Below are 26,236 nucleotides of genomic sequence, written 5' to 3'. Positions count from 1 at the left end.
GCGGCCGCCGGCCTGAGCTCTGCCCGCCTCCGCACACGCAAGGACGGAGGAGCCTGACGGCACGCGCCCCCCCAGGGCTCCGTCAGAAAGCAGGTGGCCTTCCAGCTGTGGCCCCCTCCGAGGCCGGGGGCTCTCCTGTTTGGATACTTATCCGAGTCCCCAAATAGAAAAACTCGTGCGCAGACAGCACCGACTCTGGAGGCAGATGAACAGCGGCCACAAGGGCACGGGAGGGACGTGGGCACAAGGATCCCGGCTCCCCTCGGACAGGAGCTCGGAATGGTCCAGCCCCTCTGTGGCTCGGGCCTCAGATCGGGACAGCTCGAGGGCTGCTCTCCGCCCTGCACTTGGGCACAGCCCACCATGCCGCCAAACCCCATTTCAGAGACTCATTCGACCCATTCCCCAGAAACGTGTGCAAGAGCTGCGGGCCACGGGGCTGCTGAAGACGAGGCAGTTGTGTGCGCGGCCCCTGGTCCCGGCACCGAGACCCGCCCCCGCCCTGACGGCCCCTCCCAGCCAGCACACCCCCACCAGCAGTGCACACACAACAGGAAGGGGAACAGAAAACATACACTTACCCTGAGTTTTGGATTTTTCAGACTAGAAAAATAGTTTTCAAGCTGAAAACACAAGGCAAAGTCTCATGAGAAGCCAGTCCCAAGCCCCGGAGTGAGCGCGACAGCCTGGGCAGACCCCGCACCTGGCAGAGCGCGGCGGGGCACCTCCCGGGTGGGTGGCTAGTAGGGCACCCGCTGGGCTCAGGGCTCCCCCCGTGTGGGCCATGCAAGCCCCGCACCGCCATCCCACAGGGGCAGCCACACGGCAGGCCTGGCAGGGCACCGGGGGCCTCGGACTCCAAGGCAGAGCCGCTGTTCCATGAGTCCTCGTGGACAAGGTCTGGCCCCCACGAGGGCTGAGGACAAAGGTGAGACAGACCAGCCTCCCGACCCACTTCCACCCGTACTGAGGGCCGGCTGGCCAGGCCCCCGACCCCAGCCCCGCGGGGCACTCACTATGGTGCGGTCGATGGTGTGCAGATAGTAGGAGACCGGCTTCCCCGTCCAGGACACTGAGCCCTTCAGGGGCGAGAGCTCTACGACCCGCATGATGGTGCCGATGTCTGCGTACAAGGGGCGAGGGTTAGGGCCCCTCCTGCGCCTGGGGTGAGCGGGTGGGCCCTCGGTGCATCTCCCTCTGGTCCGGAGTGACCCCGGTGAGGCAGGAAGGGGCAGAGCCTGTCCCAAGCACCCATAGGGGGCAGCTGGCTGCCAGCACGCGGCTGAGTGAGGAGGCTGCAGGGCCACGCCAGGGGCTTGTCCCAGGAAAAGAGCACCAAGCGTGGGCGGTGCCGTCGGAGGGCACTTGCAGATGACTCCAAACAATGTGGAGCCAGGAGCTCCCACCAGCCCCCCAGGAGGCCCAAGACCCCGAGGCCCATGCAGCCCGACCCAGGAGCTTTCTGCTACCAGTCCCTCCTGAGCAGGGACAGGGCAGCCACTGCCTGCTCAGGCCAGTCACAACAGGAACTCAAAGGGCTTTGCACACCTGTCCCTCTGAGTTCCACGCAGAGCCACTCTCCCCGCCAGGGACACAGGGCCGTGTCGGGGAATGCCTGCGGCCCTCAGGACCGGGGGGCTCGTGGCACCAAGGGGGTGTGGCCGGGGCAGCTGCTGACCCCCCGTCCCCCCAGGACTGGACGCCCACACCGAACAACTGGCCCAAAGTGAGGAGCACCAGGTACGGACCCCACACCAACACAGATGCTTAAAGTCACGTATATTGACTCAGCAACGTGAGCTTCTTACCGCTCAAGTTCCTGCTGTTTATTCTAAAGTTCAGAGGTGCGAAGGGCTTCGAGGACACGATTCTGCCACCTGCAACACAAGACTAGTCACCACGGCTCGTGGGGTGGCCGCGGGGCGCAGGGCGGCAGAGCAGGGCACAGCCGCAGCAAGGGCAGGGACAGCGGCACCACCGAGTCCTGTCCGCGCTCGACAAGTCGAAGCAAAGGCAGGGGATGCCTTCCCCGTGGAAGTCTGTCCCACGAGTGGATCGTGTGGACGAGGATGCTCTGGGCACAGCTCCCGGCCAGGGCTCCGGCTGGCCACAGGCGGACACCAGCTGCGAGGACACGCGCCCCTCCGCAGGCTCCGTACCTGCGCGGACGAGTTCAGTCACAGCCGAGGCTGAGTGGCCAAGGCAAACCCTGAACTCCCACCACCGGGCCGCCCGGCGAGGGGGCAGGCAGCCCGCAGTGGCTCCGCGTGCTGAGTTCGAGGGAGAGAGAGACACGCAGAGGAACCCACAGGCACACGCACGCTCTCAGAAGCTTCTGGGTGTGAGGGAGAAAGAGCCAAATGGAAAAGTCAAAGCAAACACTATGTCACACTGAAGTTGGAAGAGTGCGTCCGAGCTCATTTCCACGCGGGCACATGGTTGCCCACCGCAGCACGTCCCGCACCAGGCGCACCAGCCACCCAGCACACGTCCTGAGAACCAAGCCCAGTGGGAGCAGGCCACGACAAACCCAGCACTGGGCCAGGCGCCAGGTCGGGGCAGCCAGGGTCAGAGACCACAGGGTCCTATCAAAGGTCTCAGCAGACAGAGGCTGAACAGCCCCGCGGGGTGCCTGGAACCCGGAGGGCCTCTGAACTGCATCCCGGGCCCCCCGGGGGCTCCCGTGAGGAACACAGCACCCTGCGCGGCCCACTCGGCAAGGGAGCTGGGAGGGGCCCAAGGGCGTGCCGCTCCAGGATCACGGGTCAGGTGCCTGGGGACCGCAGGGCTCCGCGGGCTGTCTGGGCCCCATCAGGTCCCCCAAGCTCACCCATAGGACACCACAAGGAAGGAACGAGAGCTGCGACACCCCATGAGACAACGAGCCCGGACGTCCGGCGGGGGCCGTCAACAAACGCAGAGGAGCCCGGCTCCCACAAAAGCCCACCTGGCCCCTTGCCCAGGAGGAAACTGCCAGAAGGGAGGCTCCTGGGCAGACAGCAGGACAGTGACAGGTGGAGGGGCCTCCGCACTCTCCTGGGGGAGGCGCACGGCCCCTAAAAAATGACGGGGAGCACCCAGGCTCGTGCACACAGTCCCTGCACACAGGCCATGCAGCTGGCAGGGCTGAGGGCGGCGGGCGGCAGCCTGCGCAGGTGCGGGGTGGCCCTCCACTTCCTCGAAACGTCTCGTAATGGGACGTGTGGGGACCCATCTCTTCCCTCTCCCACAGGAACGGGAATGTGGAGGGTGCTTGGCCCTCCTCAGAACTAGAGCCCGAAGCAGCTGGGAGGGGCAGGGAAGGCGGCACGCGCGGGCTCCTGAGTTGGGAGCGCCCAGGTCACATTCAGGCCACCTCGGAACCTGGAAAACCAGCAGCGGCTTTAGCAACTGTGTTACAAGCTACAGGGATCAGCCAAGGATGAGGCATGTCCTGAGGCTTCCCGTCCAGACCCAGGAAGGGTACTGCTGACCACAGAGCCCAGGCGGGCGACACCCACACTGAGGCCACAGCCCGCAGCCCACTCCTCCGACAGGGCAGCCACACTGGGGGCCGAGGAGGCCAGTCGTGTTCATGCCAGGAGGGCCTTGAGAAGGATGGGCACCTGAGGCCAGAGCTCTAATGAGGACAGTAGCACCCCCTGCTACGACCCAGGGCCTGGCCGCCCTAAACCCGGGCACGTGTGAGGAGGAGAGCCTGTGGGCTCTGGGCCGTTGGCTGGAGAACTCGGCCCAAAAGCAGTGGGCTCCTCTTGATCCTGAAACACAGTGGGCCACGACCAAGGACTTCAGATTCAGTGTGTCCCCAAGCTCAGCTAGACAGAGGCCCCACACTGTTCCAAGACTGTCTCCGCATGGGGAGAAAATGAAAAAACAGCCAGAACCTTGACTCTCAGCTCAGCGAGGACACATGCCAGAGGCACAGCTGACAAGCGGGTGACAAGGCCCTCATCCACGGGAGAGCGACAGGAGGCCCCACTGGGGCCCAGCCCGTGTGCCCCAGACAGCGCCCAGGGTGGCCCACACCCGGAGGAAGCTGCTGGTGTTTCTCCTTCCTCCAGGAGCCCACCGGGCTCGCTCTGCTGCGCTCAGACACAGAGCACATGAACAGTCCCCTGCACTGACCAGGCCTCAATCGGTGCTCACGTGACGCTGTCTCCCGCCCACCTCCTCAGAAGCTTCTAGACTGGATGGTCTTCTCTGCCTGACATTCCAAGTACACAGAGGCTCCCGGCACAGCACAGGGAAAGGTGACACCTGACCTGCGCTGCCTAAGACAGAGCTGGAGGGAGCTCCTCCCGTGGCCAGCGTCGGCAGGGCAGCTGCGGGCGCAGGGCCCACGTACCCCTGGCGCAGAGGGCTTGTCGGTCCACCGCCCTCAGGTGCACCTCGGGCCGTGGGAGGAGCCAGGGAGCAGAGGGCTCCCCTGGAAGGAGTCCAGCCGGGAGGCTGCCCCCAAGCACAATGGCCTCCGGTCTCTGCTTGCCAAGATTCAGAAAAGTTTCCCCTAGAAGGTTCGGGCCAGATAGAGTAGAGGGCCTCACCCCACTCGTGCACCCACACAATTCCAAATCTGGAAGCCTCCACGAGCACAAAGAAAACGCAACCCTGCGGTGCCTGGGGGCTCAGTGGTTGGGCGTCTGCCTTCGGCTCAGGCCATGATCTTGGGGTCTTGGGATCAAGCCCCGCATTGGGCTCCCTGCTCAGCGGGAAGCCTGCTTCTCCCTCTCCCTCTGCCCTGCTTGTGTGCTCTCTCTCACTATCTCTCTCTGTCAAATAAAAAGTCCTGAAATTCTTTAAAAAAAGAAAGCGCAACCCCACCTACACGCCAACCAACTCGAGCAAGAGCCCAGGCCGTGGAGTCCAAGACACGCGCGGCAAGGGGCCCCTCCCCCTCCCCACCGGGGACGGGAAGGAGGACGAGGGCAACCGGGGCCCAAACACAGGGACAACCCAGAGAGCTGAAGAGGCCTGTCGGGACGAGCCCCGTGGCCTCACTGTCCCCGGGTCGGGGTCACAGGTCGAGCCCGAACGTCAGACCCTCAGTGAGTAACCCTGTAGCATGAGCTCGCACCGAGAAGTCACTTGTTGCCTCCAGGACATGTGAGCGCGGCCGCACAGTATGCAGCCGCTGGCAAGCCGGGCCCCCACCCCAAGGCCCCCGGGCCCGCGGGCCCCATCCACCCGGGGGAGGCCCGGTCGGCCCCACCATGTCTGCCGGGGCCAGAGGCACCACGGCTGCGGAGCCCGCAAGTGAGGGCGGCCAGCACGGACCCGGCCGTGCCCGCGGTCACAGCCAGCTCCACAGACGGACCGCGCGGACCTTGGGCGCCGCGAGCACACAGGGACCGCGACAGGGCAGGGTTGTGGGGAGAGTGCGTTACCTTCCTTCATGTTGGCAAACCGCTCCTTCAGCTGGTGATCCACCTCAGGACCAAAGGCAAAGTTATTCACAAATATAACACTGCAAAACAATGTTCCAGTTGAGTGAGGCCGAGGCTCCGGCGCGCCGCCTACCGCCTCCACCGCCGGCTCCCCCAGCCCAGGACGGGACCCGCGGCCCGCAGGGCGCAGAGGATGAGCAGGCTGGCCGGTGGGGGGCGGTCCCCGCCCGCCCCCGGGGTGGGAATGCGGACTGCACACGCGTCACCTGGGGACGGAGACGTGAGGACACCCGGGCAGGCGGGCACACGGACAGCGTCCAGAGGCATTTGGAAGGAGGCGCCCGAGGACCGGTGGGACCAGAGCCAGAGTCCTCCTCCGCCTGCCCGCGTGCTCTGGCGCTGGACCACCGGGCCCTGGTCCGAACACGCCAGCCGGGGCGGCCGGGGACGCTGCCGCCTCACACTGCGTGTGCAGAGACGCACCCCTGCCCGCCGCCTGGGCCCAGCTTGTGCCCGCTCCAGGCCCTCTCTGAATGGCCGCGAGCCGCCGAGCACCGGCTCACGTCCAGCCCCGCAGGTGAAGCAGCTCCCGACGCAGCCGGGCCGGGCGGCTCTCCTCCCCCACGGAAGTGCCTCCAGATAGAATCTGAGCCGGGGCAGACGGACGTTTAGTTCCACTCTTGGAAGGGACAAAAGACACGCCGGGCTGATCCCAGCCGTCCCCTCGCTGCTTGTTTTGAGTCTCGACAGGTTAAAATCGAGATGCCTGGAAGCAGAGCAGGTACCAGAACAGCCGCGGAAGACCCGAGAACAGACACCGGTGCCCGCGGGCAGAGCGGCAGGGAAGAAGCCGCACAGACACAGAGCAAGCCCCGTGCGCTCTCCCTGAGCCCCGCGCAGGAAAGACAAGGGCGAGAGCCGTCAGGCTGGGCCCAGGCGTCCTGGGGAGCCCAGGGACAGAGCCCTGACAAGACAGCCGGGGAGAACAAGCTCTCACGGGGCGCGCGCCTGCTCTGTCCTAGTCCCTAACTGGGGATGGGCCTGGGAAGGCAGGACGTGAGCCAGCCAAGACCCTGGCGACCGCTCTGAGGGAAGAAGGGTGCCCCGAAGGCAGTCACTCCCTCCCATGCCCTGCACGAGAAGGCAGAAGCGGGGACGTGTGTCCCCAACAAGAAAGGGGCTGGGAGGGGGAGGGGTACCCCTGCCGGGACACAGAGCACCTGGGGGACATCAAGAGGCCACTCGCCCATCACCGACGCCTTTCCCAGTCTGCCTGCAGTACGAGGGGCCGACAAGGCCCGGGGGACAGCGCCCTCCCCGTGACCACAACAGGGGACACCTCAGCCCAGACGCCGCCAGCCTGCGCCCAGCACTAGAGAGCCCCCAGGCCCCCATGGACGGGGATGCCCACGAAGTCAGCATGAGTCTCTCAGGAAGAGGGGGAAGACCCGGCCAGGAGGGGAGAGCAGAGCAGACCCCTCGGATGAGAACTTCTCATGGGGCAGCCACAAAGGGAGGCCTCCTGGAAAGAGCAGCACCCAGCTTCTACCAGCCCCCAGGACTCATACGGTGGGGACTCTGGGGCAACAGGCAGTATGTGCCTGAAGGAAAAACATGGAGAGGCCAGACGGCAGGGTCTCCCAACACAGTGGGCCACCATCAACAAGGCTGCCTCGTCCCCAGGAAGACAGCTCTGGGTGCGCAATGCCCCTCGGGTCCCGGGCTCCCAGCAGGCTCCAGCTGACTTCCGTGCCCCAGCCCGAGGCCCGGGGCAGGACTAGGGGGGAGTGTACGGGCAAAACCACAGCAGCCCAGCCGTGGGGGACAGGACGCCGTTCCGCAGTGGGTGCAGAGAAGCCCGGCCCCGCGCCCACCTCGGGGAGGTGTGGACACAGCAAGAGTCCGCGCGCTGAGCACAGAGCCGAGACGGTAGGGAAGGGCCCTTCCTGACGGGCAGCCCGGGGACTGGCACGTGCAGGCCTTGAGCCACACCTGGCCCTACCCTGGGGCCCTGGGTCCAGCCCCCCGGACCACCTGCTCCGCTGCAGGCAGGGGCAGGGAGAAAAGGAGCCCGGCAGCCACGCACCCTCCCCGGAGGCGCTCGCCCGGGGCCCTACCTTGTGTTGGCGATCCGCTCTCTCCACTCCTCTGAGAGGAAGTCGCCTCTCTCCAGCTGAAAGGCAGAGAACCGGCAGAGGCTGACCCGGGGCCTCCGTCGACCGGGGCCTCGGCCGGCTTCGCGCCCCGCCCGCCCGCACAGAGAACCGGCAGAGGCTGACCCGGGGCCTCCGTCAACCGGGGCCTCGGCCGGCTTCGCGCCCCGCCCGCCCGCGCAGAGAACCGGAGACAGGAGACAGGAGCGCAGTCACTGATGAGGGGAGGATCTGGGACCAGGCCGGCGGCGGCTCAGGGAGGCTCCAGCCCCAGCAGAGGACGCACCATGGAGCCACCCAGAGCCAGCTGGGGACGCAGCCACATGGGGTTCCCAGCCTGCCGGCAGTTCTGGACAGGAGTGGGCTGGCCGGCCGGGGCTACCAAAGGGAACAGTGGTTGTGCCCTCAGGAGGCACCTACGCACCGAGCGACACCAGGGCAGAGCTCTCTGTGTGGCGTGGCCCAGCACACTAACACGGGGCCTCCAAGAGCCTGCGGACCGAGGTGCCCCAAGCTGGGGCATTCAGCAAACCTACATGCCTGATGTTATCATTCTTCAAAACACGACCGCACTGCACCTCCGTGTACGCCGAGAAGCGAGACCGTGTGTCCCTGCAAAGCCTGCACCTGCCCGGTCTCGGCGGCCAGATTCCGAAGAGCAGACGACAGAGACACCCATCAGCGCATCCCCATGTGCAGGAGCGACCCCCGGCCACAGACAGGAGCTAGAAGCCCACGCGCAGCCCCAGAGACAGACCCCAAGCCCATAACGCGCGGGGAGGAAACCAAACACAGAAGGCCACATGGGGTGTGAGTTCACACGTGTGACACGTCCAGACCAGGCTTCTCCATGGACGGGAACGGGGGATCGTGGGGGCCGGGGGGCCAGGGGAGGGTGGGGCCAGTGACTGGCCTCACCTGCACCCTGATGAGTGCCGCAAGGTGACCCGGAACCCCCACTTCCCTCATGAAGACAGCAGGAGTCCAGCAAGGCACTGGGCCTGCTCTCGCTCAGAAACAGACAGAAGACGCTGAGCAGAGACGGCCCAGTCTCCGGTGAGTGCCGCTGATCCAGGGCAGAGGGCAGTCCACCCAAGCGTGCTCGGGCATTGTGGGGGGCTGCCCACACCCCAGCTGTCCCAACTCTGAATCCTCTCCCCTCCTGTGGAACTTCCTAAATCTGCCACACTCCTGAGAACAGTCCTGCCAGGCCCCGGGAATGACTCGAGTCTGCAGCGCACGTGAGAGAGAGCTCGCACTGACGGTCAGAGCCCGCCCTCCCCACCGGCCGCTTGCGAGTCTGGCCCTCCACGGCGTCTGGAACCGGACTGCGGGCTCCGGCCAGCCTCACTGCTGGGGTCTCTGGTCCCTGAACTGTCTGTGCGGACGCGAGGCTCGGGCTGAGCACCTGCTCCCCGCCCCGAGTCGGCAGATGAGCCCGCGAGACCGACCCCGTGGAGAACCCGGAGCTGGGTCTCTGCCAGCCCCTGGAGACCACAGCACACACGCACGGCGCTGTCTCGTTTGGGGGGAACTAAGCGTGTCCTGTGGGACACCCCGGGAGAGGGCTCTGGAAGCTCCTGCCTGGTGTCCCCCCCCACCACCACCATGAGCTCATTTTGCTTTCTGTCCTCTGTCCTCTGTCCAAACCATGGCCCTGGGGACGACCGCCTGCTGGGCCCTAAGGTCCTCCCGGTACATCCCCGCACCTGGGCCTAGGACAGACACAGATGCCTTCAGGCACTTCTCCAGGCGGCCTCCCTCTCCTTGGCGGCTCCCTGTCCAGGCCACGCAGCTCAGGCCGGAGCAGCACTGCTGGGTTGAGGCCAGAGAACGGCCGCTGGCTCGGGCTCTGCTCACCCGGCCCTACCGTGGCTCTGCTCTGGGCACAGGCAGGCTGTGAGCCTCAGAAGAAGGGCGCCGGCTGCAGTGGCTGTGCCGTTGGGAAGGTGTGTGTGGCCTTCCTGTGCCCCTGCCCTGGGACCCCGTGAATGGCTCCAGGGTCAGGCAGACCTCCACGTGTGACGGAATGGGAAGACACGGAGAAGGTCCTGGGCATGCACTGGCGCAGAGGGTGTCGGAGCCCATGACCACCCCTGGCAGAGACCCCGAGCCGGCAGGCAGGTGCCTGGGCCCCTCAGCCCCACAGCTCGCCCCAGACATGCTCCTGGAGGCCGTGCACATCCCCGCACCAAGCATACATGCTCTTGTCGTGGGAAAAGAGCACAGCGCCTGAGCATGAAGAGACCGAGGTCTGCCCCAGCCAGAGTCGGGGGGCAACGGGCAGGCCCCGGCATTCAGCGCACCCACCCAGGAGTAGCCCCAAGTCCACAGATGCAGCATGGCTCGGCTGAACCACCAGGCCCCATCTCCTGGCAGCACCAGCCTGCCGGTGACCCAACCCAGCCCAAGACCAAAGGGGAGGTGGGCCAGCACGTCTGAGATGCAGGGGGCCCCAGCGGACGTGGCCCAGTCACCCCAAGGGCCACACGTGCACCATGGTGACATCGACAACGCTGGAGGGGTGGCAGGTGCCCAGGGGGAGGCCCCACGCACGTCCTGGAGAGAGAGGCCCGAGTGCAGGAAGCACCTCTGCACAGGCCGGTCTGCGGACACCCTCCCTGCCGTGGCACCTCCACGAGGCCACAGCGACCCCAGGTGACACACTCTCGATGCCTGCAACCCGCTGCGGGCCAAGCCCATTGCCAGGTGCCCACAGCGTACGGGGCTCATTGTGAACAGCCCGGCTACTGTGTTAAGGGGCCTCTGGGGGCCTGGACGTCCGCCTGGGCAGGGAGCCGGACAGAGCGTCTCCCAGGTGGAGGGGGCACCCTTCACCCCGCAGGCAGAAGCCAAGGGAAGGAGGGCACGGGGGCTCTGTCGGGAGGAGGCACGTGGTGGCAGGGAGGGCCTGGCGCCGGGCACCGCGGGGCTGCAGGACAGGGAGGCGGGGCCGAGGCTGGTAGGTGGAGCCTCGGGGGGACCTCTGCGGAGGCGGGAGGACACAGAGGAGGCGGTGCCACACGGGGAGCCTTGGCCGCAGAAGCAGGCTGTGGGGCTTGGAGAAGCCACGGAGCTATTTTTAGACCCCTGTTGGCTGCCTCCTCTTAGGTTCTTGATCAACGGAGCAGGACTGTCTGTCCGCCAACGAGACGCCTGGTCAAAGCCACAGAATGCGGCTGGGAAGGCCTCACAGACCCGGGACACGAGTGTCCGCCAAACGTGGGCGCTCCCCGTCACCACAGGCTCCCACAGCCGCGGGGCCGGCGCTGCAGGACGCCCTCTGGAAAGAGAACACACGGCAGAGGCTCGGCCAGCTTCCTCCACACATCCACGGCCAAGGTTGTGCCTGAGTGTCCTCTGAGCTGAATTCCTTTTGCAGCCACCCCGCAGGGGCCGCGGCGGGGCCAGCGAGCGCTCTGCCTCACGCCAGACCCAAGGAATGAGGGGGGCCCCTCCTGTCCGCCCGTGTGCCAACCACTGACCCTACACCGAGCCAAGAGAGGGAAGCAGGCGGGCAGTGGGCAGCAGGCAGCGGCCCAGCCTGGCCCCCGCCCTGGCCCCCGCCCCGGCCCCCGCCCTGGCCCCCGCCCCGGCCCCCGCCCTGGCCCCCACCCCCAGGAGCCACCCGAGGCTGCAAGTGGGCCGCACTGACTGCACTGGGGGCCGCTCCTCAGGGTGCGGCGCCCTCACCAGGAATGAAAAGCCCTTGAAGATGCAAAATCCCACGTCTCAGGAGGTCTGCCCAGGGCTGCAGTCTGCAGAGGAGAAGTGGGAAGAAGCTCCTAGAAATGGAAACCCACTGGACTTCTGCAGGCTCAGCCCAAATGGCTGACCCCGGGAGCCGCAGGTGCGGGGCAGAGAGCTCCAGAAGAAACTGCACCAGGATGCAGGGAAGCGAAGCCGGCCCCACCATGCCTGCGCATGTCCTGGCCCCGGAAACACAGAACAGAAGCAGAGGGCGCACCTCCACCCCCACGGGGCCAACACCCCGCACCCGAGGACGTCACAGGGGAGGAGAGCTCCCGGCCGGGAGCCCTGGGGGACGCCGACGCAAGCGCTCCCCACAACGCAGGTGTGGAGCAGAAATCCAGCACCGTGTGAAAACCACCCACGCCACGACCGGGCAGGACCCCCAGCCACGGAGGACCCCTGCGCTCGCCACACTGGCAGGGTTGTGCCAACACACTCGGGAAAGGCATTTAACAGACGCCAGCGCCATGCACGGTGAGGATCCCCAGCCCAGCCAGAACGGAGCGAAACGTGTCTGCTCGGTCCGGAACGCCCACGAAACACCTGCCGACTCACATCCCCTCCGTGATGGGAAAGTCACTGCTTTCCAGGAAGCTCAGGAACAGGCCACGGTGTCCCTCGCTAGCGTCCCGGCCATACCAATGTTACACCGGCTTGTGCAACAGACAGGAGAAATAACACACACAGACCGAGAAGGAGACGTGACACCACCTCTGTTCGCAAATGACAGGATCGTCTACGCAGGAAATCTGAACGAATTCAGAAAAGCACACGTGGAACTGATAAGCCACTACAACACCACTCTAAGATAGGGGCGTCGTCGTATGTGAACACATGGCAGAAGCCGACTGCCTTCCTACAAACCAGCAACTGACATGCGGATTTGAAATTAAAGCCAGTATTGTTCATACACGCACCAAGACAGACAGACAGACTTCTAGGTAACGCTAACAAAACGTGTGTGAGATCTACAGGAGGCAGACTACAAAAGCCTGGCGACCGACGTCGGTGAGGGAGAGCAGGCTGCGTCGGAGGCAGAAAGACGCGACCCTATCTGGACATGAGCTGTCCCCACATGCCGGCACAGACTCTGGCCCGCCACCCCCCGCCCTGGCTTATCTGGGGACGGGAAAGCCCCCAAGTCGGCGACACGGCATGGAAGGAGAGCCAGGTCAGAAGACAGGTGGGTGGCGCCTGAGTAGACTTGCTACAGAGCCACGGCAGCGGGACGGCACGGACGGACAGACAGAGCCACGCAGCGGGACGGCACGGACGGACAGACAGAGCCACAGCAGCGGGACGGCACGGACGGACAGACAGAGCCACGGCAGCGGGACGGCACGGATGGACAGAGCCACGGCAGTGGGACGGCACGGACGGACAGACAGAGCCACGGCAGCGGGACGGCACGGACGGACAGCGGTGTGCGAGGGCGGAGCCTGCAAGCTCCGGCTGAAACCACGGGGCTCCACATGCAGAAGGAAAGGACCCAGGTGCCAACCTCAGCCTCTCGGCCCTGCTCCTAAAACAGCCACCGGAAGACACCAAGGAGCAAGCACGGAGACCTCGGGTCTGACGAAGACTCTGGAACACCACAGTGCGGGGACGACGACAGGAGGAGAAGCCATTGGGCTGGCCTGAGGAAGGGGAAACCTCCCCTCCCCCTTCTCCCCACGCCCCAACCGAGCCCCAGCCCGTGGTCCCGTGACACGACCAGGACACCGGTCTCAGCACAGCAGCCAACGCCAGCGGACGGTGTGCTCTGGGCCGGGGACGGAGAGGACAAGACGTGAACACACGCAAGAGACGCCGAGAGGGACAGTGACGAGGCCGGCCGCGGAGCCGAGCGCAGGCTCAGGGGTCTGGGTGCGCGCACTGGACCCGGAATGGGAGGAGGCGGAGTTAAAGGTCTGGTTGGGACACACTCTGTCCACGGTGTCCCCGCAGTGGCCACGTGGCTGCAGTGTGTCCACAGTGGAAGAGGGAGCAAGGAAGGGATGAGCCCGGGCCCACACACGTGTTTCGGGGTGTGATGCAGGAGCCCTGGACGGGGTAGACAGAGGCCGGGGCTCTGGAACCCTGGCCAGCCAAAAAACGTGGGGCTCACAAGCCTGGGGCAAGCCATGGAGGCCAAGGTGCAGGAGTGGCCCGGGGAGCTGGGGGCGTGCGGCCCGGCCCCGAGCCTTGCCAGGAGGACGGGCTCACCAGCGGGGTCACGTGCTGCCAGGAAGGCAGCGGAGAGGACGCCACGGGGCCAGCCAGTGGACCAGGGAAGAGGCCTTCTTGTCCGCACCCTGCCGCCCGGACCCGCACCACGGCCATGACACACACGTGCACGACACCATGGAGGGCTCCCTGAGACCCGCCAGGTGCCCGGGGACACGATGCCCACAACTGCCTTCACGCGGCTGAGGGCTGCGGGAGAGGGGCCACCTGCTGCCCGTTCTCGGAGCGCCCGGGGCAGGAGCAGTGGCAGCCCCCAAGAAGGACCGGAGAGGGCCGAGGAGGAGGGCCCTGGTGAGGCCGGGCGGCCCTCCCCCAGCACCACACGCCAGGCGAGGACAGGCAGGGCAGAGCGGCGGGTCAGGGGGAGGAGGCGCAGGAGCGGAACTGGACCGTTAGCTGCGGGGCCCGGGGCGGTGGCACTCACTGTGTATTCTGCATGCTTTTTTCCATACCATTTCATCCACTTCCTGAACTCTCGGTCCATGGTCTGCAAGGGAAGGATGCGACAGCCCGTCAGCCGCTGCCCGCCGCCCCGCCTCCCTGCCTCCCCCAGGACAGCTGGGACCGCCCCTCCGCCGGCCCAGAGCCCAGTCCCTCTGAGAAGCAGCCTGGGTGACTCTGGGGGCTGCAGGAGAGGACAGACCGCAGGACCTGTGGAGTCCACCACATGTGCGGGCCACACACTCTAAAGGCGTTTCTGGACACGCACCTATGCCGCAAACCCCACTGACCCCACCCCAGGTGGACACAGGCACCTAGGGGATGCCTGCTGACCCAGGGTGCATTTGGAGGAGACGGGCCCAGCCTGGGGCAGACAAGGCTGTGGCCCTTGCTGGCGGCACACGCACTGGGGCCAGATGTGCGGGCAGAGACACAGCAGCCCCTCGGAACGCCCACCTCCTGCTCTCCTTCCCGCCTTACACCCCGTGGGTCACGGCAAAGGCTGGGGAGGAAAGAGGCGAGCACACACACCTGCACCGCACCCGCAGGCACTCACCTCCGCGTACTTGGCTGGGATGTCCGCTTTCTCCACGCCGTAGTGATGCTTACAGTTGGTGGCCGCGGCGACCTGTAGCACGACCTGGCCCACTCCTTCAGAGGGAGGGAGGGACAGTCAGACACGGGCCCTGGGACGGAGGTGCCGCCCACCCAGCGCCGAGGCCCAGGCCACACAGGTGCTGGCCACAGGGGTGAAGAGGCAGAGGCCAGCGGCTCTCCGAGGAGGTGTGAGCACCCCCAAGGTCACCAGGATATGCCACTGTCCCAGGCCATGAGCCGGGGCCCTGCTAGGGGACGGCCTTCTGGCCTACGCTGCCTCCTACAGACAGCGTAGCCAGGCTCCCAGGAGGGGAATCCGCGCTGTGTCTCCCTCTGGAAGGTGCCCCGTCACCGCCACAGCACAATACAGCCGGCCCATCTGAAACCGCCGAGAACACCCACCACACTCGGCGTCGACAGGGCCTGATGCGCAGCGGGAGCCGCAGGAGCAGCCCCCGCACACCACCAAGCCCAGCTGGGCAGTGCGTGGCGCTCAGACTTCACGTACGCCCAGAAGCCTGGCCCGCAGTCCCCCTCCTACTTGGGTCAGTCGTGCCTCTCAGCCAGCATGCCGGGAGCCTTCTGAGCTCATGCTTTGAATGGAATATATTTGGATAATGAAAAGAAGCCCGAGTGCCCAGCTGGCTTGCGTGGTGAAGCGTGTGACTCTCAGTCTCAGGGTCATGAGTTCAAGCCCCATGCTGGGCGTGGAAATTCCTTAAGTAAAAAATCTTTTTTATTTCATTTATTTATTTATTTGACAGGCAGAGATCACAAGTGGGCAGAGAGGCAGGCAGAGAGAGAGAGGGGGAAGCAGGCTCCCCGCTGAGCAGAGAGCCCGAAGCGGACTCGATCCCAGGACCCTGAGATCACGACCTGAGCGGAAGGCAGAGGCTCAACCCACTGAGCCCCCCAGGCGCCCCAAGTAAAAACACGTGCACATACACGATCAAGGAGAAGGACAAAGGAACAGAGTCTCAAGAAGGCTCCTGCTCAGCACGGGCGCTGCGGTGGGGCTCGATCTCACGACCCTGAGGTCATGACCTGAGCCAAAACCAAGAGTTGGACACTTGACTGAGTGAGCTGCCCAGGAGCCCCTGAAAGTACACATATTCTTTTTTTTTTTTTTTTTTTTTTTTAAGTACACATATTCTTAATACGATATGAATTGTGGGGGCGCCTGGGCACCTCAGTTGCTAAGGAGCTGCCTTCAGCTCAGGTGGGATCGAGTCCCGTGTCGGGCTCCACGCTCAGCAGGAAGCCTGCTTCTCCCTCTCCCTCTGCCTGCCGCTCTGCTGCTTATGCTCTCTGTCAGATAAATAAAATCCTCAAATAAATAAGTAAAACATGAATTGTATGCTTAAAAAGGTCCACACTAATGATAACGTGAAAAGAGTTGTCCTCGCCCGGGGTGCTGGCCCTCTGCGAGCGCTGAGGCCGCGCCGGTTTGAGACGGGACACTGAGTCTGCGGCACAAGGCTCTGTGTCCAAACGGGGTCACAGCCAGGTGGCCGGCCGACCCAGAGGAGGACTGTGCACGGGGTTCCCACGCAGGCTGACAGCCACCCCCTCGCCAGCCCTGTCACCGAACACGTCCGATCTGGATTCAGCCAACCCAAGGTGTGCGCTCGTCCCGCTCTGCCCACGGCTCTTCACGTGGACGCCTGCTAGGCCACGCGGAGGACAGGCCCCTGCCCTCAGGACCATCCATGCTGGTGCCAGGGGCCCCCGACGCACAAAAGAGGCGGGGGGCTAGTGAGAGCTGGGGCGTGTGGGGAAGGGATGAGGACACACAGCCACATGGGGGGCTGGTCTGCGGTGGTCACTGGGGTCCCCTCTGGACAGGTCCCAAGAACAGGTCCCCCAGGGCGAGGAGGGGTGAGGGAGAGGGAGGGCCCTTGGGAGCGCGGCGACCCGGCCTCTCCTCGGTGCAGAACACCGGCCGGCCGCAGAGAAGGGCGGCCCCCCACAAGGGGCTGCGGGTGACCAGGTGCTCCATCTCCGGGGACCAGGGAGGCTGGCGGCGCGACGAGCCCCCACTCACCACTGCCCAGGTCCACAAACAGGTCGTCCTCAGTCATCTTGATCTCGTCGATCATCTGAGCGACCAAGTCAAAGGACGTCTCCCCGTACACCTCCGGGGAGAAGGGCTCGTAGTTGTTGAGCTTCTCGGGGTCCGTCACCGAGTGGTTGTAGACCTGCTGCAGGATGTGCCGCAGGAGCCCGTTGGACGGCCGCGTGTTCAGCTTCATGGGCTGCGTGGTCCCCTTCCACTAGACGGCACAGAAAGCCCCACGTGCGTGACATGGGGGGCCCCGCCCCGCATGACAACCCTGCGTCCCGGCCCCAGCCCCAGCCCCGCCGCCTCCCCAGACAGCAGAGGTCGTCGGCCTCAGAGCTGCACCTTCACCTGAAAGCCCATCTGGGAAAGGAAATGGTCACAGAAGGAGCCAGCGCCTGGCAGGTCCACGTCAGGAGCCTCAGGGGCCAGAACTGGGCCTGCACCTGTGCAGCTCCCAAGGGCCCGAGGAGAGAGTCCTCAGGCTCCCAGCCCCAGGAACCACTGAGCCCTGACCCCGCACGGTCCACTCCCTTGGGCTACCTGCGGCCCGTGACTGCGGAACCGACCGCTCCTGAGGGCCTTCCCAATCTGGGGCCAAGCCACCGCCATGCAGCCCACGAGAGGCCACACGCCCGCCATGAGTGGCCCAGGTCAGCCCCGAGCCTCAGGCCCCACCTCCTGCCCAGGATAAAACTGAGGGGAGAGCTCTGGACTGAGGCAGTGGGAGGGCGCCCACATGGCTGACACGAAACTTCTCCGAACCCCGGTCCTTACAAGGAGCCTGGGACATACTCGTGAGATCCAGCAGTCCCCTCCCCTCCCGGCAGCAACCGTGAGGGGGTCGGCAGCCCAGAGCCCCCGCCAGTCCACGCCAGGCCCTCAGAGCTGCAGGCCCGACAGCCCACCACAGCCTCCCCGACCGCAAGGCTCCTGCACGAGAACCCGCACCCCACCAGGAGCCCACGCTGCCTAGACAGCGAGCGGCCACAGACACGGGGGAATGCACTTTCCAGAACCGCTCTGGCAGCCTGGCCTGGCCCCACTGTGTTCTTCGCCAGGCAAGGGCTCCGCAGGCCGCAGCACGGAGGCACGGGGCGGTGAGGACAGAGCCCCAGGCCTCTCCATAGTCGGAATATCCCAGAGGGCCGGCAGGAACGCACTCAGGACACAGCCGGCTGAGGGTGCCCGTGGGGCCAGGGCGCCGACGTGAAGGTCTGTCCGCTCGGAGACCCAGCGGGGAGCACCAGCATGCGGGGGGCGGGGCTGAGGAGGCACCGACCCCCAGCCCAGTCGCAGCAAAGGCCGGCCCACGCCGCACCCCTGCACTCCAGGGCGGTCCGCAGGGGTCTGCAAGGCGAGTGTGAAGACCACCCGGGAAATGGGAGGGGCAGTGGGTGGAGACCCCTCCCCCCGGGGCCCCGGGGGGCAGACGCACGTGAGGGAGCGCAGAGGCCACCTACCAGCTGGTGGATGCTGTCGATGGCGCGGTTGTACTTGTCACAGAGCCTCTGCATGCTTTCGAAGCTGAAAGGCAAGGGCAAGAGGCCGGTTGCTGTGGAGCCCAGCACACGCCACAGGGGCCTGGCGGGGCTCTCGGGAGAGACGGCTCCTGGACAGGCGGCGCCAGCCGTCCCCTGAGGAGGCGCAGTCACAGGACACCAAGGAGAACCACGTGTGGCCAACAAGGCTGGGCCCAGGGTGGCACTGAGGCGGTCTTTGGCTACGGGCAGCCTCCGGAGGTCAGGGCTCACAGGTCAAAGCCGAGGTCAACGGTGTGCCTGGCCGGTGTTAGGAGAGAGAAGGGGCTGTGCGCAGCCTCCGTAAAGCCCCGGGGCTGGGAGCTGGCCGGATGCACACCCCACCTGCTCCCCAAGCTGGGCCCGCTGCCCCAGGGCCGTGCACACGGGCCTTACTTCCTTCCCGGGCTATAGGGAGCCTCCACCTCAGCCCCGACTTGATGGGCACGGGGGGCACCCGGGGCAGAAGGGCCCCCTGGCTCTCCCAGCAGAAGAGGATCCCAACACCTTTTTTTTTTTTAAAGATTTATTTATTTATTTATTTGAGAGAGGCCATGAGAGAGAGCACGAGAGGCGGGAAGGTCAGAGGGAGAAGCAGACTCCCCATGGAGCTGGGAGCCCGATGCTGGACTCGATCCTGGGACTCCGGGAACGTGACCCAAGCCGAAGGCGGTTGCTTAACCAACTGAGCCACCCAGGCGCCCCCCAACACTTTCAAAGACGGAAGCAGCACCCGTGAGGTGCCTACCGAGAGCCTGCCTGGGTTGTTCAACGAGACTGCACCCTCCCGAGCCCCGTGCTCACTCCAGGTAGGACTCTCAATGATTCCCTGACCCGGGAGGGCCCCCCAGGACTGACTGCCTCCAGGGGCCACAGTACAATGTCTGGGGACATCCTGGCATTCGAAGGGGCGAGTCCAGGGATGCTACCCGGACGCTCCGCAGAGAACGGCCCGACGGAGGCAGTGCGGGGGGCAGGGGGCTCCCGCGGCTGTGCTGTACTGGAGGGGGCGTCAGTCGGGGGCTCCATCCGTAACACCCGCGCACACACACAGCAGCAAGGAGCCTTCCTCCCTGAGCCGGACACCAGGAGCCTGGGAGAGGTCCCTCCGCACACAGGCCACGACCAAGCCGTGTGCACCCCATGCCGCCCGCCCCACGGCCCCCCACATCCTCGCGGACTGTCAGATTCACCCCGAGAGCTCGCACACACCCTTCCTTTAGGACAGAAATGAAACAATTCAACGAAGCTGGTTCCCTGACAGCAAGGCCGAGGTCCCCCGTAGGACAGCCACAGTGGACAAGCGAGAGAAACGGAGAACAAGCGGGAAGACCAGGCCCTAGCCAGGCCTGAGGCGTCCTCAGGAAGGACAGTGACCAAGCCGCCCCCAGGCTAATGTGGAGAACTCAGGAGCCCAAGAGCAACAATAGGCTCTGCCCCTCTTCGGAGCAACAGGCCACGGCCACAGGCCACGGCCACCGGACAGACACTCTACCCCCTCCCCCACTAAGTGCTGGGCCAGGTGGGGTCACAGGGAACCAGGGCCAGCAGTCCCCAGCCCCAGCGTCTGAGCGACACTCCTTCACCCTCCTAATTGGCAAAATGAAAGATCCGAGACCTCTGGCTCCTAGTTTCTCATGCTGCCCTCATAGGAAAACCCAGGCACCCCTTTGTGATTTTACTTCCTGGGGTTTGCCTGCCCCTCAACAGCTGTGAGACCCCAGGTCCAGCCGGCCCCGGAGGAGGCCCGTCCCTGGGATGGTGCACAGGCACCCGGCTGCCACCTTGCTTGGGAGAGAAACGAGGGTCCCCCACCGCGAGCCTGACCCTGCAGCCATACCAGCCCCTCAGCCTGGCCCCCCACAGCCATGCCCGGGCTTTCCTGAGCCGTCTGAGTACGACGGGGAAGGGCCTCCAACAGCCCCTGCAAACATCTTGCAGCAACGCTGCCCTGAGAAGCACGGGCTGCTCTGGGCCCGCACGGAGCACTCCACCCGCCACGGAGGGCAAGCTCCCCTGGCCAACCCGCGCACGACCACAGCTCGCCCCTACCCCCCCATCCCCACCCCCACCCTGCCACCTGCGAAACGCACCCTGGGGGCAAGAGAGCCGCGCCCCAGCCCTCTGTGTGGGCCCTCGCTGCCCACCGCTCGCACACCACCGGAGCCCATGGGGCCACCCGGCTCCCCAGGGGCTGGGCTGCTGTGGAGGGAGGAGCGCGTGCGAACCGTGCGCGAACGGTTAGATGCGGAACGAGGCAGGAGGCCAGGCGAAAGGGATCAGGGCTGACGAGCAGACCAAGAAGACTTCAAACAGGGGTGAGACCGGGTCACCACCACCTGGGTGCCGGGGCCTGTGAGGGGCTGGGGGCTCCTCCAGACTGGGCTCCTGATCGAGAGCAAGCCAGCAAAGCCCCAGAAGACACGCTCCTTCCGGGAAGACTGCGGAGCCGGTCTACGCCTGCCGAGAGCTACCACGGAGGGAGAGGGAATGCCCGCCCGCCTTCTCCGAGAGAAACAAAACTCCAGGCCGGCATTCCAGACGCGGCCTCCCCTTCCCCGCCCACCTGACTGCGCTCCGAGATCCAGGACGCGCCTGCAGGAAACCACGAGAAGGGGCCACAGGGGCTGGAGGGGCAGTGAGGACCGAGCCCCCGAGACTCGGACGGGCCCCGCGAGGCCCGGCAGAGGCACCGTCCCCGGGACCGGAGCGCTGGCCGCTGGCAGGCGGCCACAGGGAGAGCAGCCCCGGGCGGCCCGTGGGGCTGACTTCACACACACCGGGCGCCGTTTCCACAATGTGGCATTTCCAATCACGTCCCTGCTCGGACAGCCTCTGCCAGTACTTCATCAACGTTTCCTACCGAAATTACTCCACGGGACGACAGCCAACTCTAAAGGAAACTGCCGGCCAGCTCGCACCGTTGAAGAAGAGCCGGCCGGAGGCTGCGGCCCCAGCCGGTGCGGAGAGGCGGCTGGGCTCACCTTTTGGTGTCGTAGTCGATGAGAACGTAATTCTCCATAGCAAGCTTGAGGTCCGGGATCTCCTCACAGACCCACCTGAAACACAAGAGCGGAGCCAACAGTGACGACTGGTCTCGTGCTCTACTTTCCACTCTCGACTCCCAAACATTAAAAAAAAAAAAAAAATCTCATTATTCAACTCAATGAGCACAAGAGAAGAGGGAGGCATCGCTTGGGAACAGGCCGTGTGAAGCCGCGCGGTCGGCTCCTGGGGCCAACGGGCCACCCGGGACGAGCCGGGGAGCAGGCAGAGCCTGGAACGCGCCGTGTGCCCGGGGGCTGGCGGCCAGCGCCGCTGCACGAGCTCCCCGCGCCCCGGACAAGCGGGCCGCTGCACAGGCGCACGGCGAGAAGCGGACGAGGGGAGCGGACAGAGCAGAGGGACAGAGACGCATGCCAGCCCGTCCCGGGGCCTAACCCTCGCTGGATCCTGACCCCACCTTGACAAAAAGCCCGAGAAAGGAGTCAACGCTCCACAGGTTCAAGAGAACCCCGGGGATGTCACGGAAGGTGCCCGGCCGAGAGATCTGACAACTTAGACAAAATGAGCGACTTCCTGGAAAAACACAAACACACGAAACCGACCCCGGGAGAGACGGGACGTCTCTTGCTGAAGACCGCGACCCCCTGATCAAGCGCATCCCGCCAGGAGAGCCGGGTCCGGCTGGCCTCGCCGGGGAGTCCTGCCGCACATTCAGGAAGCAGGACAGTGACGTGTTCAGTCGCACGAGGCCGGCATGACCCTGATGCCAAAACCAGAGGGAGACAAAGCCTCGGAAAGACAAAGTCGGCGTAGTACAGGCAATCTACCCACCGACACCCCCCACGAGCACCGACACGACAACCCCCTAAAAGCACGCGTGAACCGAAGCCCGCACGCGCTCACCATGCGGAGTTTACCGCAGCAACGAACCACCGTCCTCCGCCTCGTCAACAGAAAGTTACACTATCGCCTCAGCAGACAGAAAACGCCCAAGCCAAACCCAAGCCCCACGCAGGGTAAAAACCTCGAGGAATCAAGAGGTGGAAAGAAGCATGGGGGGGGCACCGCCGCATGCCCGCTGTCTCTGCTCTGCCAGTGGGCCCCCCGCAGCTCCAATCGGTGGGGACGGGAGGTCCTGTCCCTGTGTCCCTGTGTCCTCGAACCCTGCTTCCCTCGCTCTCTCTCTGCCTGCCTCTCTGCCTACTTGTGATCTCTGTCTGTCAAATAAATAAATAAAATCTTTTTTAAAAAAGATTTATTTACTTGAGAGAGAAAGTAGCATGTGCGTGCAGGGCTGGGGCAGGGGAAGAGGGAGAGAGAGAATCCTAAGCAGGGTCCCTGCCCCGTATGGAGCCCAACGTGGGGCACAACCTCACGACCCTGAGATCATGACCTGAGCCCAAACTAAGAGTTGGATGCTTACCTGACTCAGTCACTCGGGCGCCCCTTTAGTGAAAATTTTAATGAAAAATTTGTAAGACCTCTATATTGGAAACTGTAAAACACTGCTGAGAAAACCTGAAAACGAAAGAAACCAAAGGCAACTATGTTCACAGGACAGAAGACTCAAACAGCCCTTTCCCCGGACCGAGCTGCCACCTCGAAGCGACCCTAGAACGCGCCCAGGAGGCCCTCGGAGAACCGGACTCGCTGACTCCGAGACCGGCGCGCGAAGACGGAGCACGCAGCCTCCGTAAGCTTCACAGCGAGCACCGCCAGAAGAGCTGACGGCCTCATCCTGAGACCCACCGCAGGTCTACAGTAACCAGAACTGGTGCTGGCGCAGGGACGGACAGACACGCTGACCCAGCGCACAGGACAGAGGCCGGTGGACGTTTACACGGCTTTCGGATAAAAGCACCAAGACAACGTGCTGGGAAACAGTCTTTTTAATTAATCTCGACCCCACAAATATAAACCCCAGCTGACTCACGGGAACATCTGCCCACCGCTGATCTTAACCCTAACACAAAGGCTGAAACCACGGAGCTTCTCGAAGAAAACAAAAGAGAACACCTTTGTGACTCGGGCAGGCAAAGATTTCGCGGACGTGACCCAGAGGCGTAACCGCCGAAACGGATGGAGACACTCCAGATGTCCAGTCCTGAAGGTGCGGCGCGTCCCACGCACCCATGGGCGCTCGCGGCTGGAACACGTCAGGAATTCTCACAGCTCCGCGAGGAGAAGACCGCTCCGTGCCGACAAACAGCACGAACTCCTCTCCGCTAGAAGAAACCAGAGCCGCTGAGCTGCGGCCGACTCGCAGGTCGGGAACACGGGAACTTCAAGGTGACGTGGAGCACCGCGGTTCTGGAACCTACGGGCCTGCTCAAGAAGGGGGAGGGGCACGCCGAAGGGACGGGGCGCGCACAGAGAGCCCCGAAGAGCCAGCACAGGAAGAGCGGGCGTGCCGCGGCGCAGTGGTGGGTCACAGCTCGCGGAGCCAGGAAGCGCGTGGGAGCGCACAGCTCTCCGGAGAAGAGCGCCGGCCGAGAACCTCCCTTCGAGAACACAGCAGTAAGCAGTCATGGCAGTGAGACCCACCTCTGGGCGCCAAAACCAGGGGGTGAAAGTCCAAGGAGAAATGGGATACTTGCAAGGTCTCCAGGGATCTCCCCCAAGATACGTATTAATTAAAAGGGGGAAAGAGTGCCTATACCTCAGAGAAACGTGATGGACCGGGGGCAAGGTTAATGTCCCCACAGTAAGAGAAAACGATGGGCTGTGTGCCTCCTGCTGCCTCGAGAGCCCAGACACCTCCGTCAGACGCCGTGTGGGCACCGAGTCCTGACACTCAGCAGACCACAGACACTACGCTACTTCATCCATAAGTACTTCAGCTTCCGCCTGTGAGAGTTACCACTTCTTTTAACACAACTACAACGCAAGGTCACACGTAGGACATCAGGGACGGCAGGGAATTTCCTCAAACTCGCACAGGGCATCTGCGAAAACCTAGAGCTTTTACCACGTCTATGCAAAATTGTACTGAAGGTCCCAGCCCATTTGATAAGGGCAAGAAGAACTAAGACCCTGAAGAGACCGGAAGAAGACATGACTGTCCCTAGTCACAGACGATGTACTAATTTCTACGAGTCCTAAGAAACCTACAAATCACGTACTAGAATCAATAACTTTAGCAAGAGGTCATGGTTAATACGCGAAAGTCAACCGCATTCTTATTTATAAGGCAACCGGAAAGTAAAACTTGGCACAGAATCCTAGCTACAGGCCTGCCAAAAGCTCAACTCTCTGAGAATGAATCCAACCAACGGGTCCAAGACCCCCTCCCCAAGACGACAGAGCGCCGCTGAGGGAAGTGTGGAAAGACCTGAGCGAGCTCAAAGACACATGCCATGTTCATGGACTGAAAGACCCAGTACAGGAAGCCTCAACGGCAAATCTCTCCGAGTGACCTACTGTCTCAGTGCGGTTCCTAACAAAATCATGCAAAAAACCGACAAGCTAATTCCAAAATTTACATGGAAATGCACAGGAGGTAGAATAACCAACGCAACATTTTTTATTTATTTTTTTTAAGAAGGTGACATGGTTTGGAGACCCGGGATGTGAGGATCAGGCCCGCAGAGAAGCAGCGCTGGGCAGCCCCCAGAGAGGACGAGGCCACGGCAAAGGGCTGGCTCGGCAGCCGGGCAGGACGCCAACCCCCAGCTGCACAGGGACAAGCGGCCTGCGCCGCACGTGAGAAACCGGCGCAGAGGCCCTGGCAACCGGCTAACACTACTGGCTGCTTTCGGGCCCGCACTACAACAGCTGCGCACATCAGTTCACTTAAATTTGAAAACAGTCTCGCAAGCAGGCATCGGTGGGCCCCCAAGCCAATCAGACAGGCTCGGGCAGCGAGAGCGTCCCGGGCGCGTGGCCCCGCTACCACGTGGCAGGAGAGGGACTCCCATCACAGCCGGCCCTCCCGTCCTGGCTATTTCACGGGGCACCACCCGCCTAGCCCTGCCTCCGGCCACGGCAGCTTCCTGCAGGCATCACAGCGGGGGCCCGAGGTGGTGGCCACACGGTTAAGGATTCTGAGGAACGACACGGCAACAGACTCCACAGCCACGCAGACACACGAGGACAACAGGGTCCCTGACCACAGACTGTAGAGCCAGAAGCAGGTACAGAACTGCCCCCAGCAGCCATGGCCGGCCCTCTGCGGTTCCTTCCAGACCCCAGGCCAGCACGGGAGAGAGCCCACTAGAAACAGAAGGGCGGACAGCCTTCCTGTGGGTTCCGTTAAGGTCCCCCGCCAGGGGTGGGGGGGCCGGCACTTCTCTGCACAGCCCGGGACCACGCTGGTGAGAGGCTGACCGGGGCACTGGGAGAAGGAGCAGCCCACGGGAGGCTGAGTCAGCACCCGGTCCCAGCGGAGGAGACGGAAGCAAGGTGGGGAGTGGAGGTGGGGGCGCCGTCTGTACCCCGCCAGCTCGGCAGCCCCTCAGAGCAGAGCCAAGGCTCAGAGAAGCACGGAGACCTGATCGGGGCCACACGCAGATGGCCCGGACTCCTCTGACCGGTCACTGCTTCCCAAGTCGGCCGGCTGCTCACCGCGAGGAGCCATGCAGGGCGCAGCGGGCTCAGAGGGCGGGCCGCAAGCCGAGAGCCCAGGTCGGGGGCTGGCGCAGGGGTGCCCACCCCGTGAGACCCCGCCCGCCCCGGCAGGCGCCACACTCACCGGATGGTCTCGATGATTTCGTGAGCAGCATCGTGGTGTTTGTCCTGAAAGACAAAGGGACAGTGTTCACACCCTCTGATGATGCAAGGGGCAGGGACCGGGGCGGCCTACCAGATGGCCCTGGCCTGGGCCCGGAGGTGCTGCTCCGGGACCCCTGCCCAGGCTGGACGTGCCGCCCTTGGGAAGACCTGCTCCTGCAACACTCCCCCCCCACCAGCAGGCAGCGGGGCAGGGTCTGGGATGGAGTCTCCGCCCTGACCCTCCCCTCCCACCCCGCCCCCATCCTTCGGCTGACTCCTCACCCCACCCCCCAGGTGCTGCTATAGCCCGGGAGCCACAGGCCTAGTTCTGACTTACGGAACCTCTCCAGGCCTCTGCTTTCCCGTCTGTGAAACGGGGTAACACCA

The 26,236-nt window shown here is 64.4% G+C and overlaps 1 protein-coding gene across 1 annotated transcript in view; it reads right to left on the bottom strand.

Annotated features, from left to right (window-relative positions):
- Positions 1–26,236, bottom strand: part of DOT1L (DOT1 like histone lysine methyltransferase) — a gene marked incomplete at its 5' end in the record, with an annotated part of 57,653 nt that overhangs the window by 18,144 nt on the left and 13,273 nt on the right. Inside the window, 11 exons of the mRNA XM_059387615.1 lie at positions 582–623; positions 1,017–1,123; positions 1,809–1,877; positions 5,385–5,464; positions 7,502–7,557; positions 13,941–14,003; positions 14,514–14,608; positions 16,599–16,827; positions 18,077–18,140; positions 21,118–21,192; positions 25,830–25,873. Coding sequence (XP_059243598.1) covers positions 582–623; positions 1,017–1,123; positions 1,809–1,877; positions 5,385–5,464; positions 7,502–7,557; positions 13,941–14,003; positions 14,514–14,608; positions 16,599–16,827; positions 18,077–18,140; positions 21,118–21,192; positions 25,830–25,873 — 924 coding nt within the window. The remainder of the gene's footprint in view (positions 1–581; positions 624–1,016; positions 1,124–1,808; positions 1,878–5,384; positions 5,465–7,501; positions 7,558–13,940; positions 14,004–14,513; positions 14,609–16,598; positions 16,828–18,076; positions 18,141–21,117; positions 21,193–25,829; positions 25,874–26,236) is intronic.

The sequence above is a fragment of the Mustela nigripes genome, chromosome 2 (genome assembly GCF_022355385.1).
Source record: "Mustela nigripes isolate SB6536 chromosome 2, MUSNIG.SB6536, whole genome shotgun sequence".
Taxonomy (NCBI): domain Eukaryota; kingdom Metazoa; phylum Chordata; class Mammalia; order Carnivora; family Mustelidae; genus Mustela; species Mustela nigripes.
The sequence above is the reverse complement of the archived record's forward strand: the minus strand, read 5'-3'. Positions and strand labels throughout refer to the sequence as shown.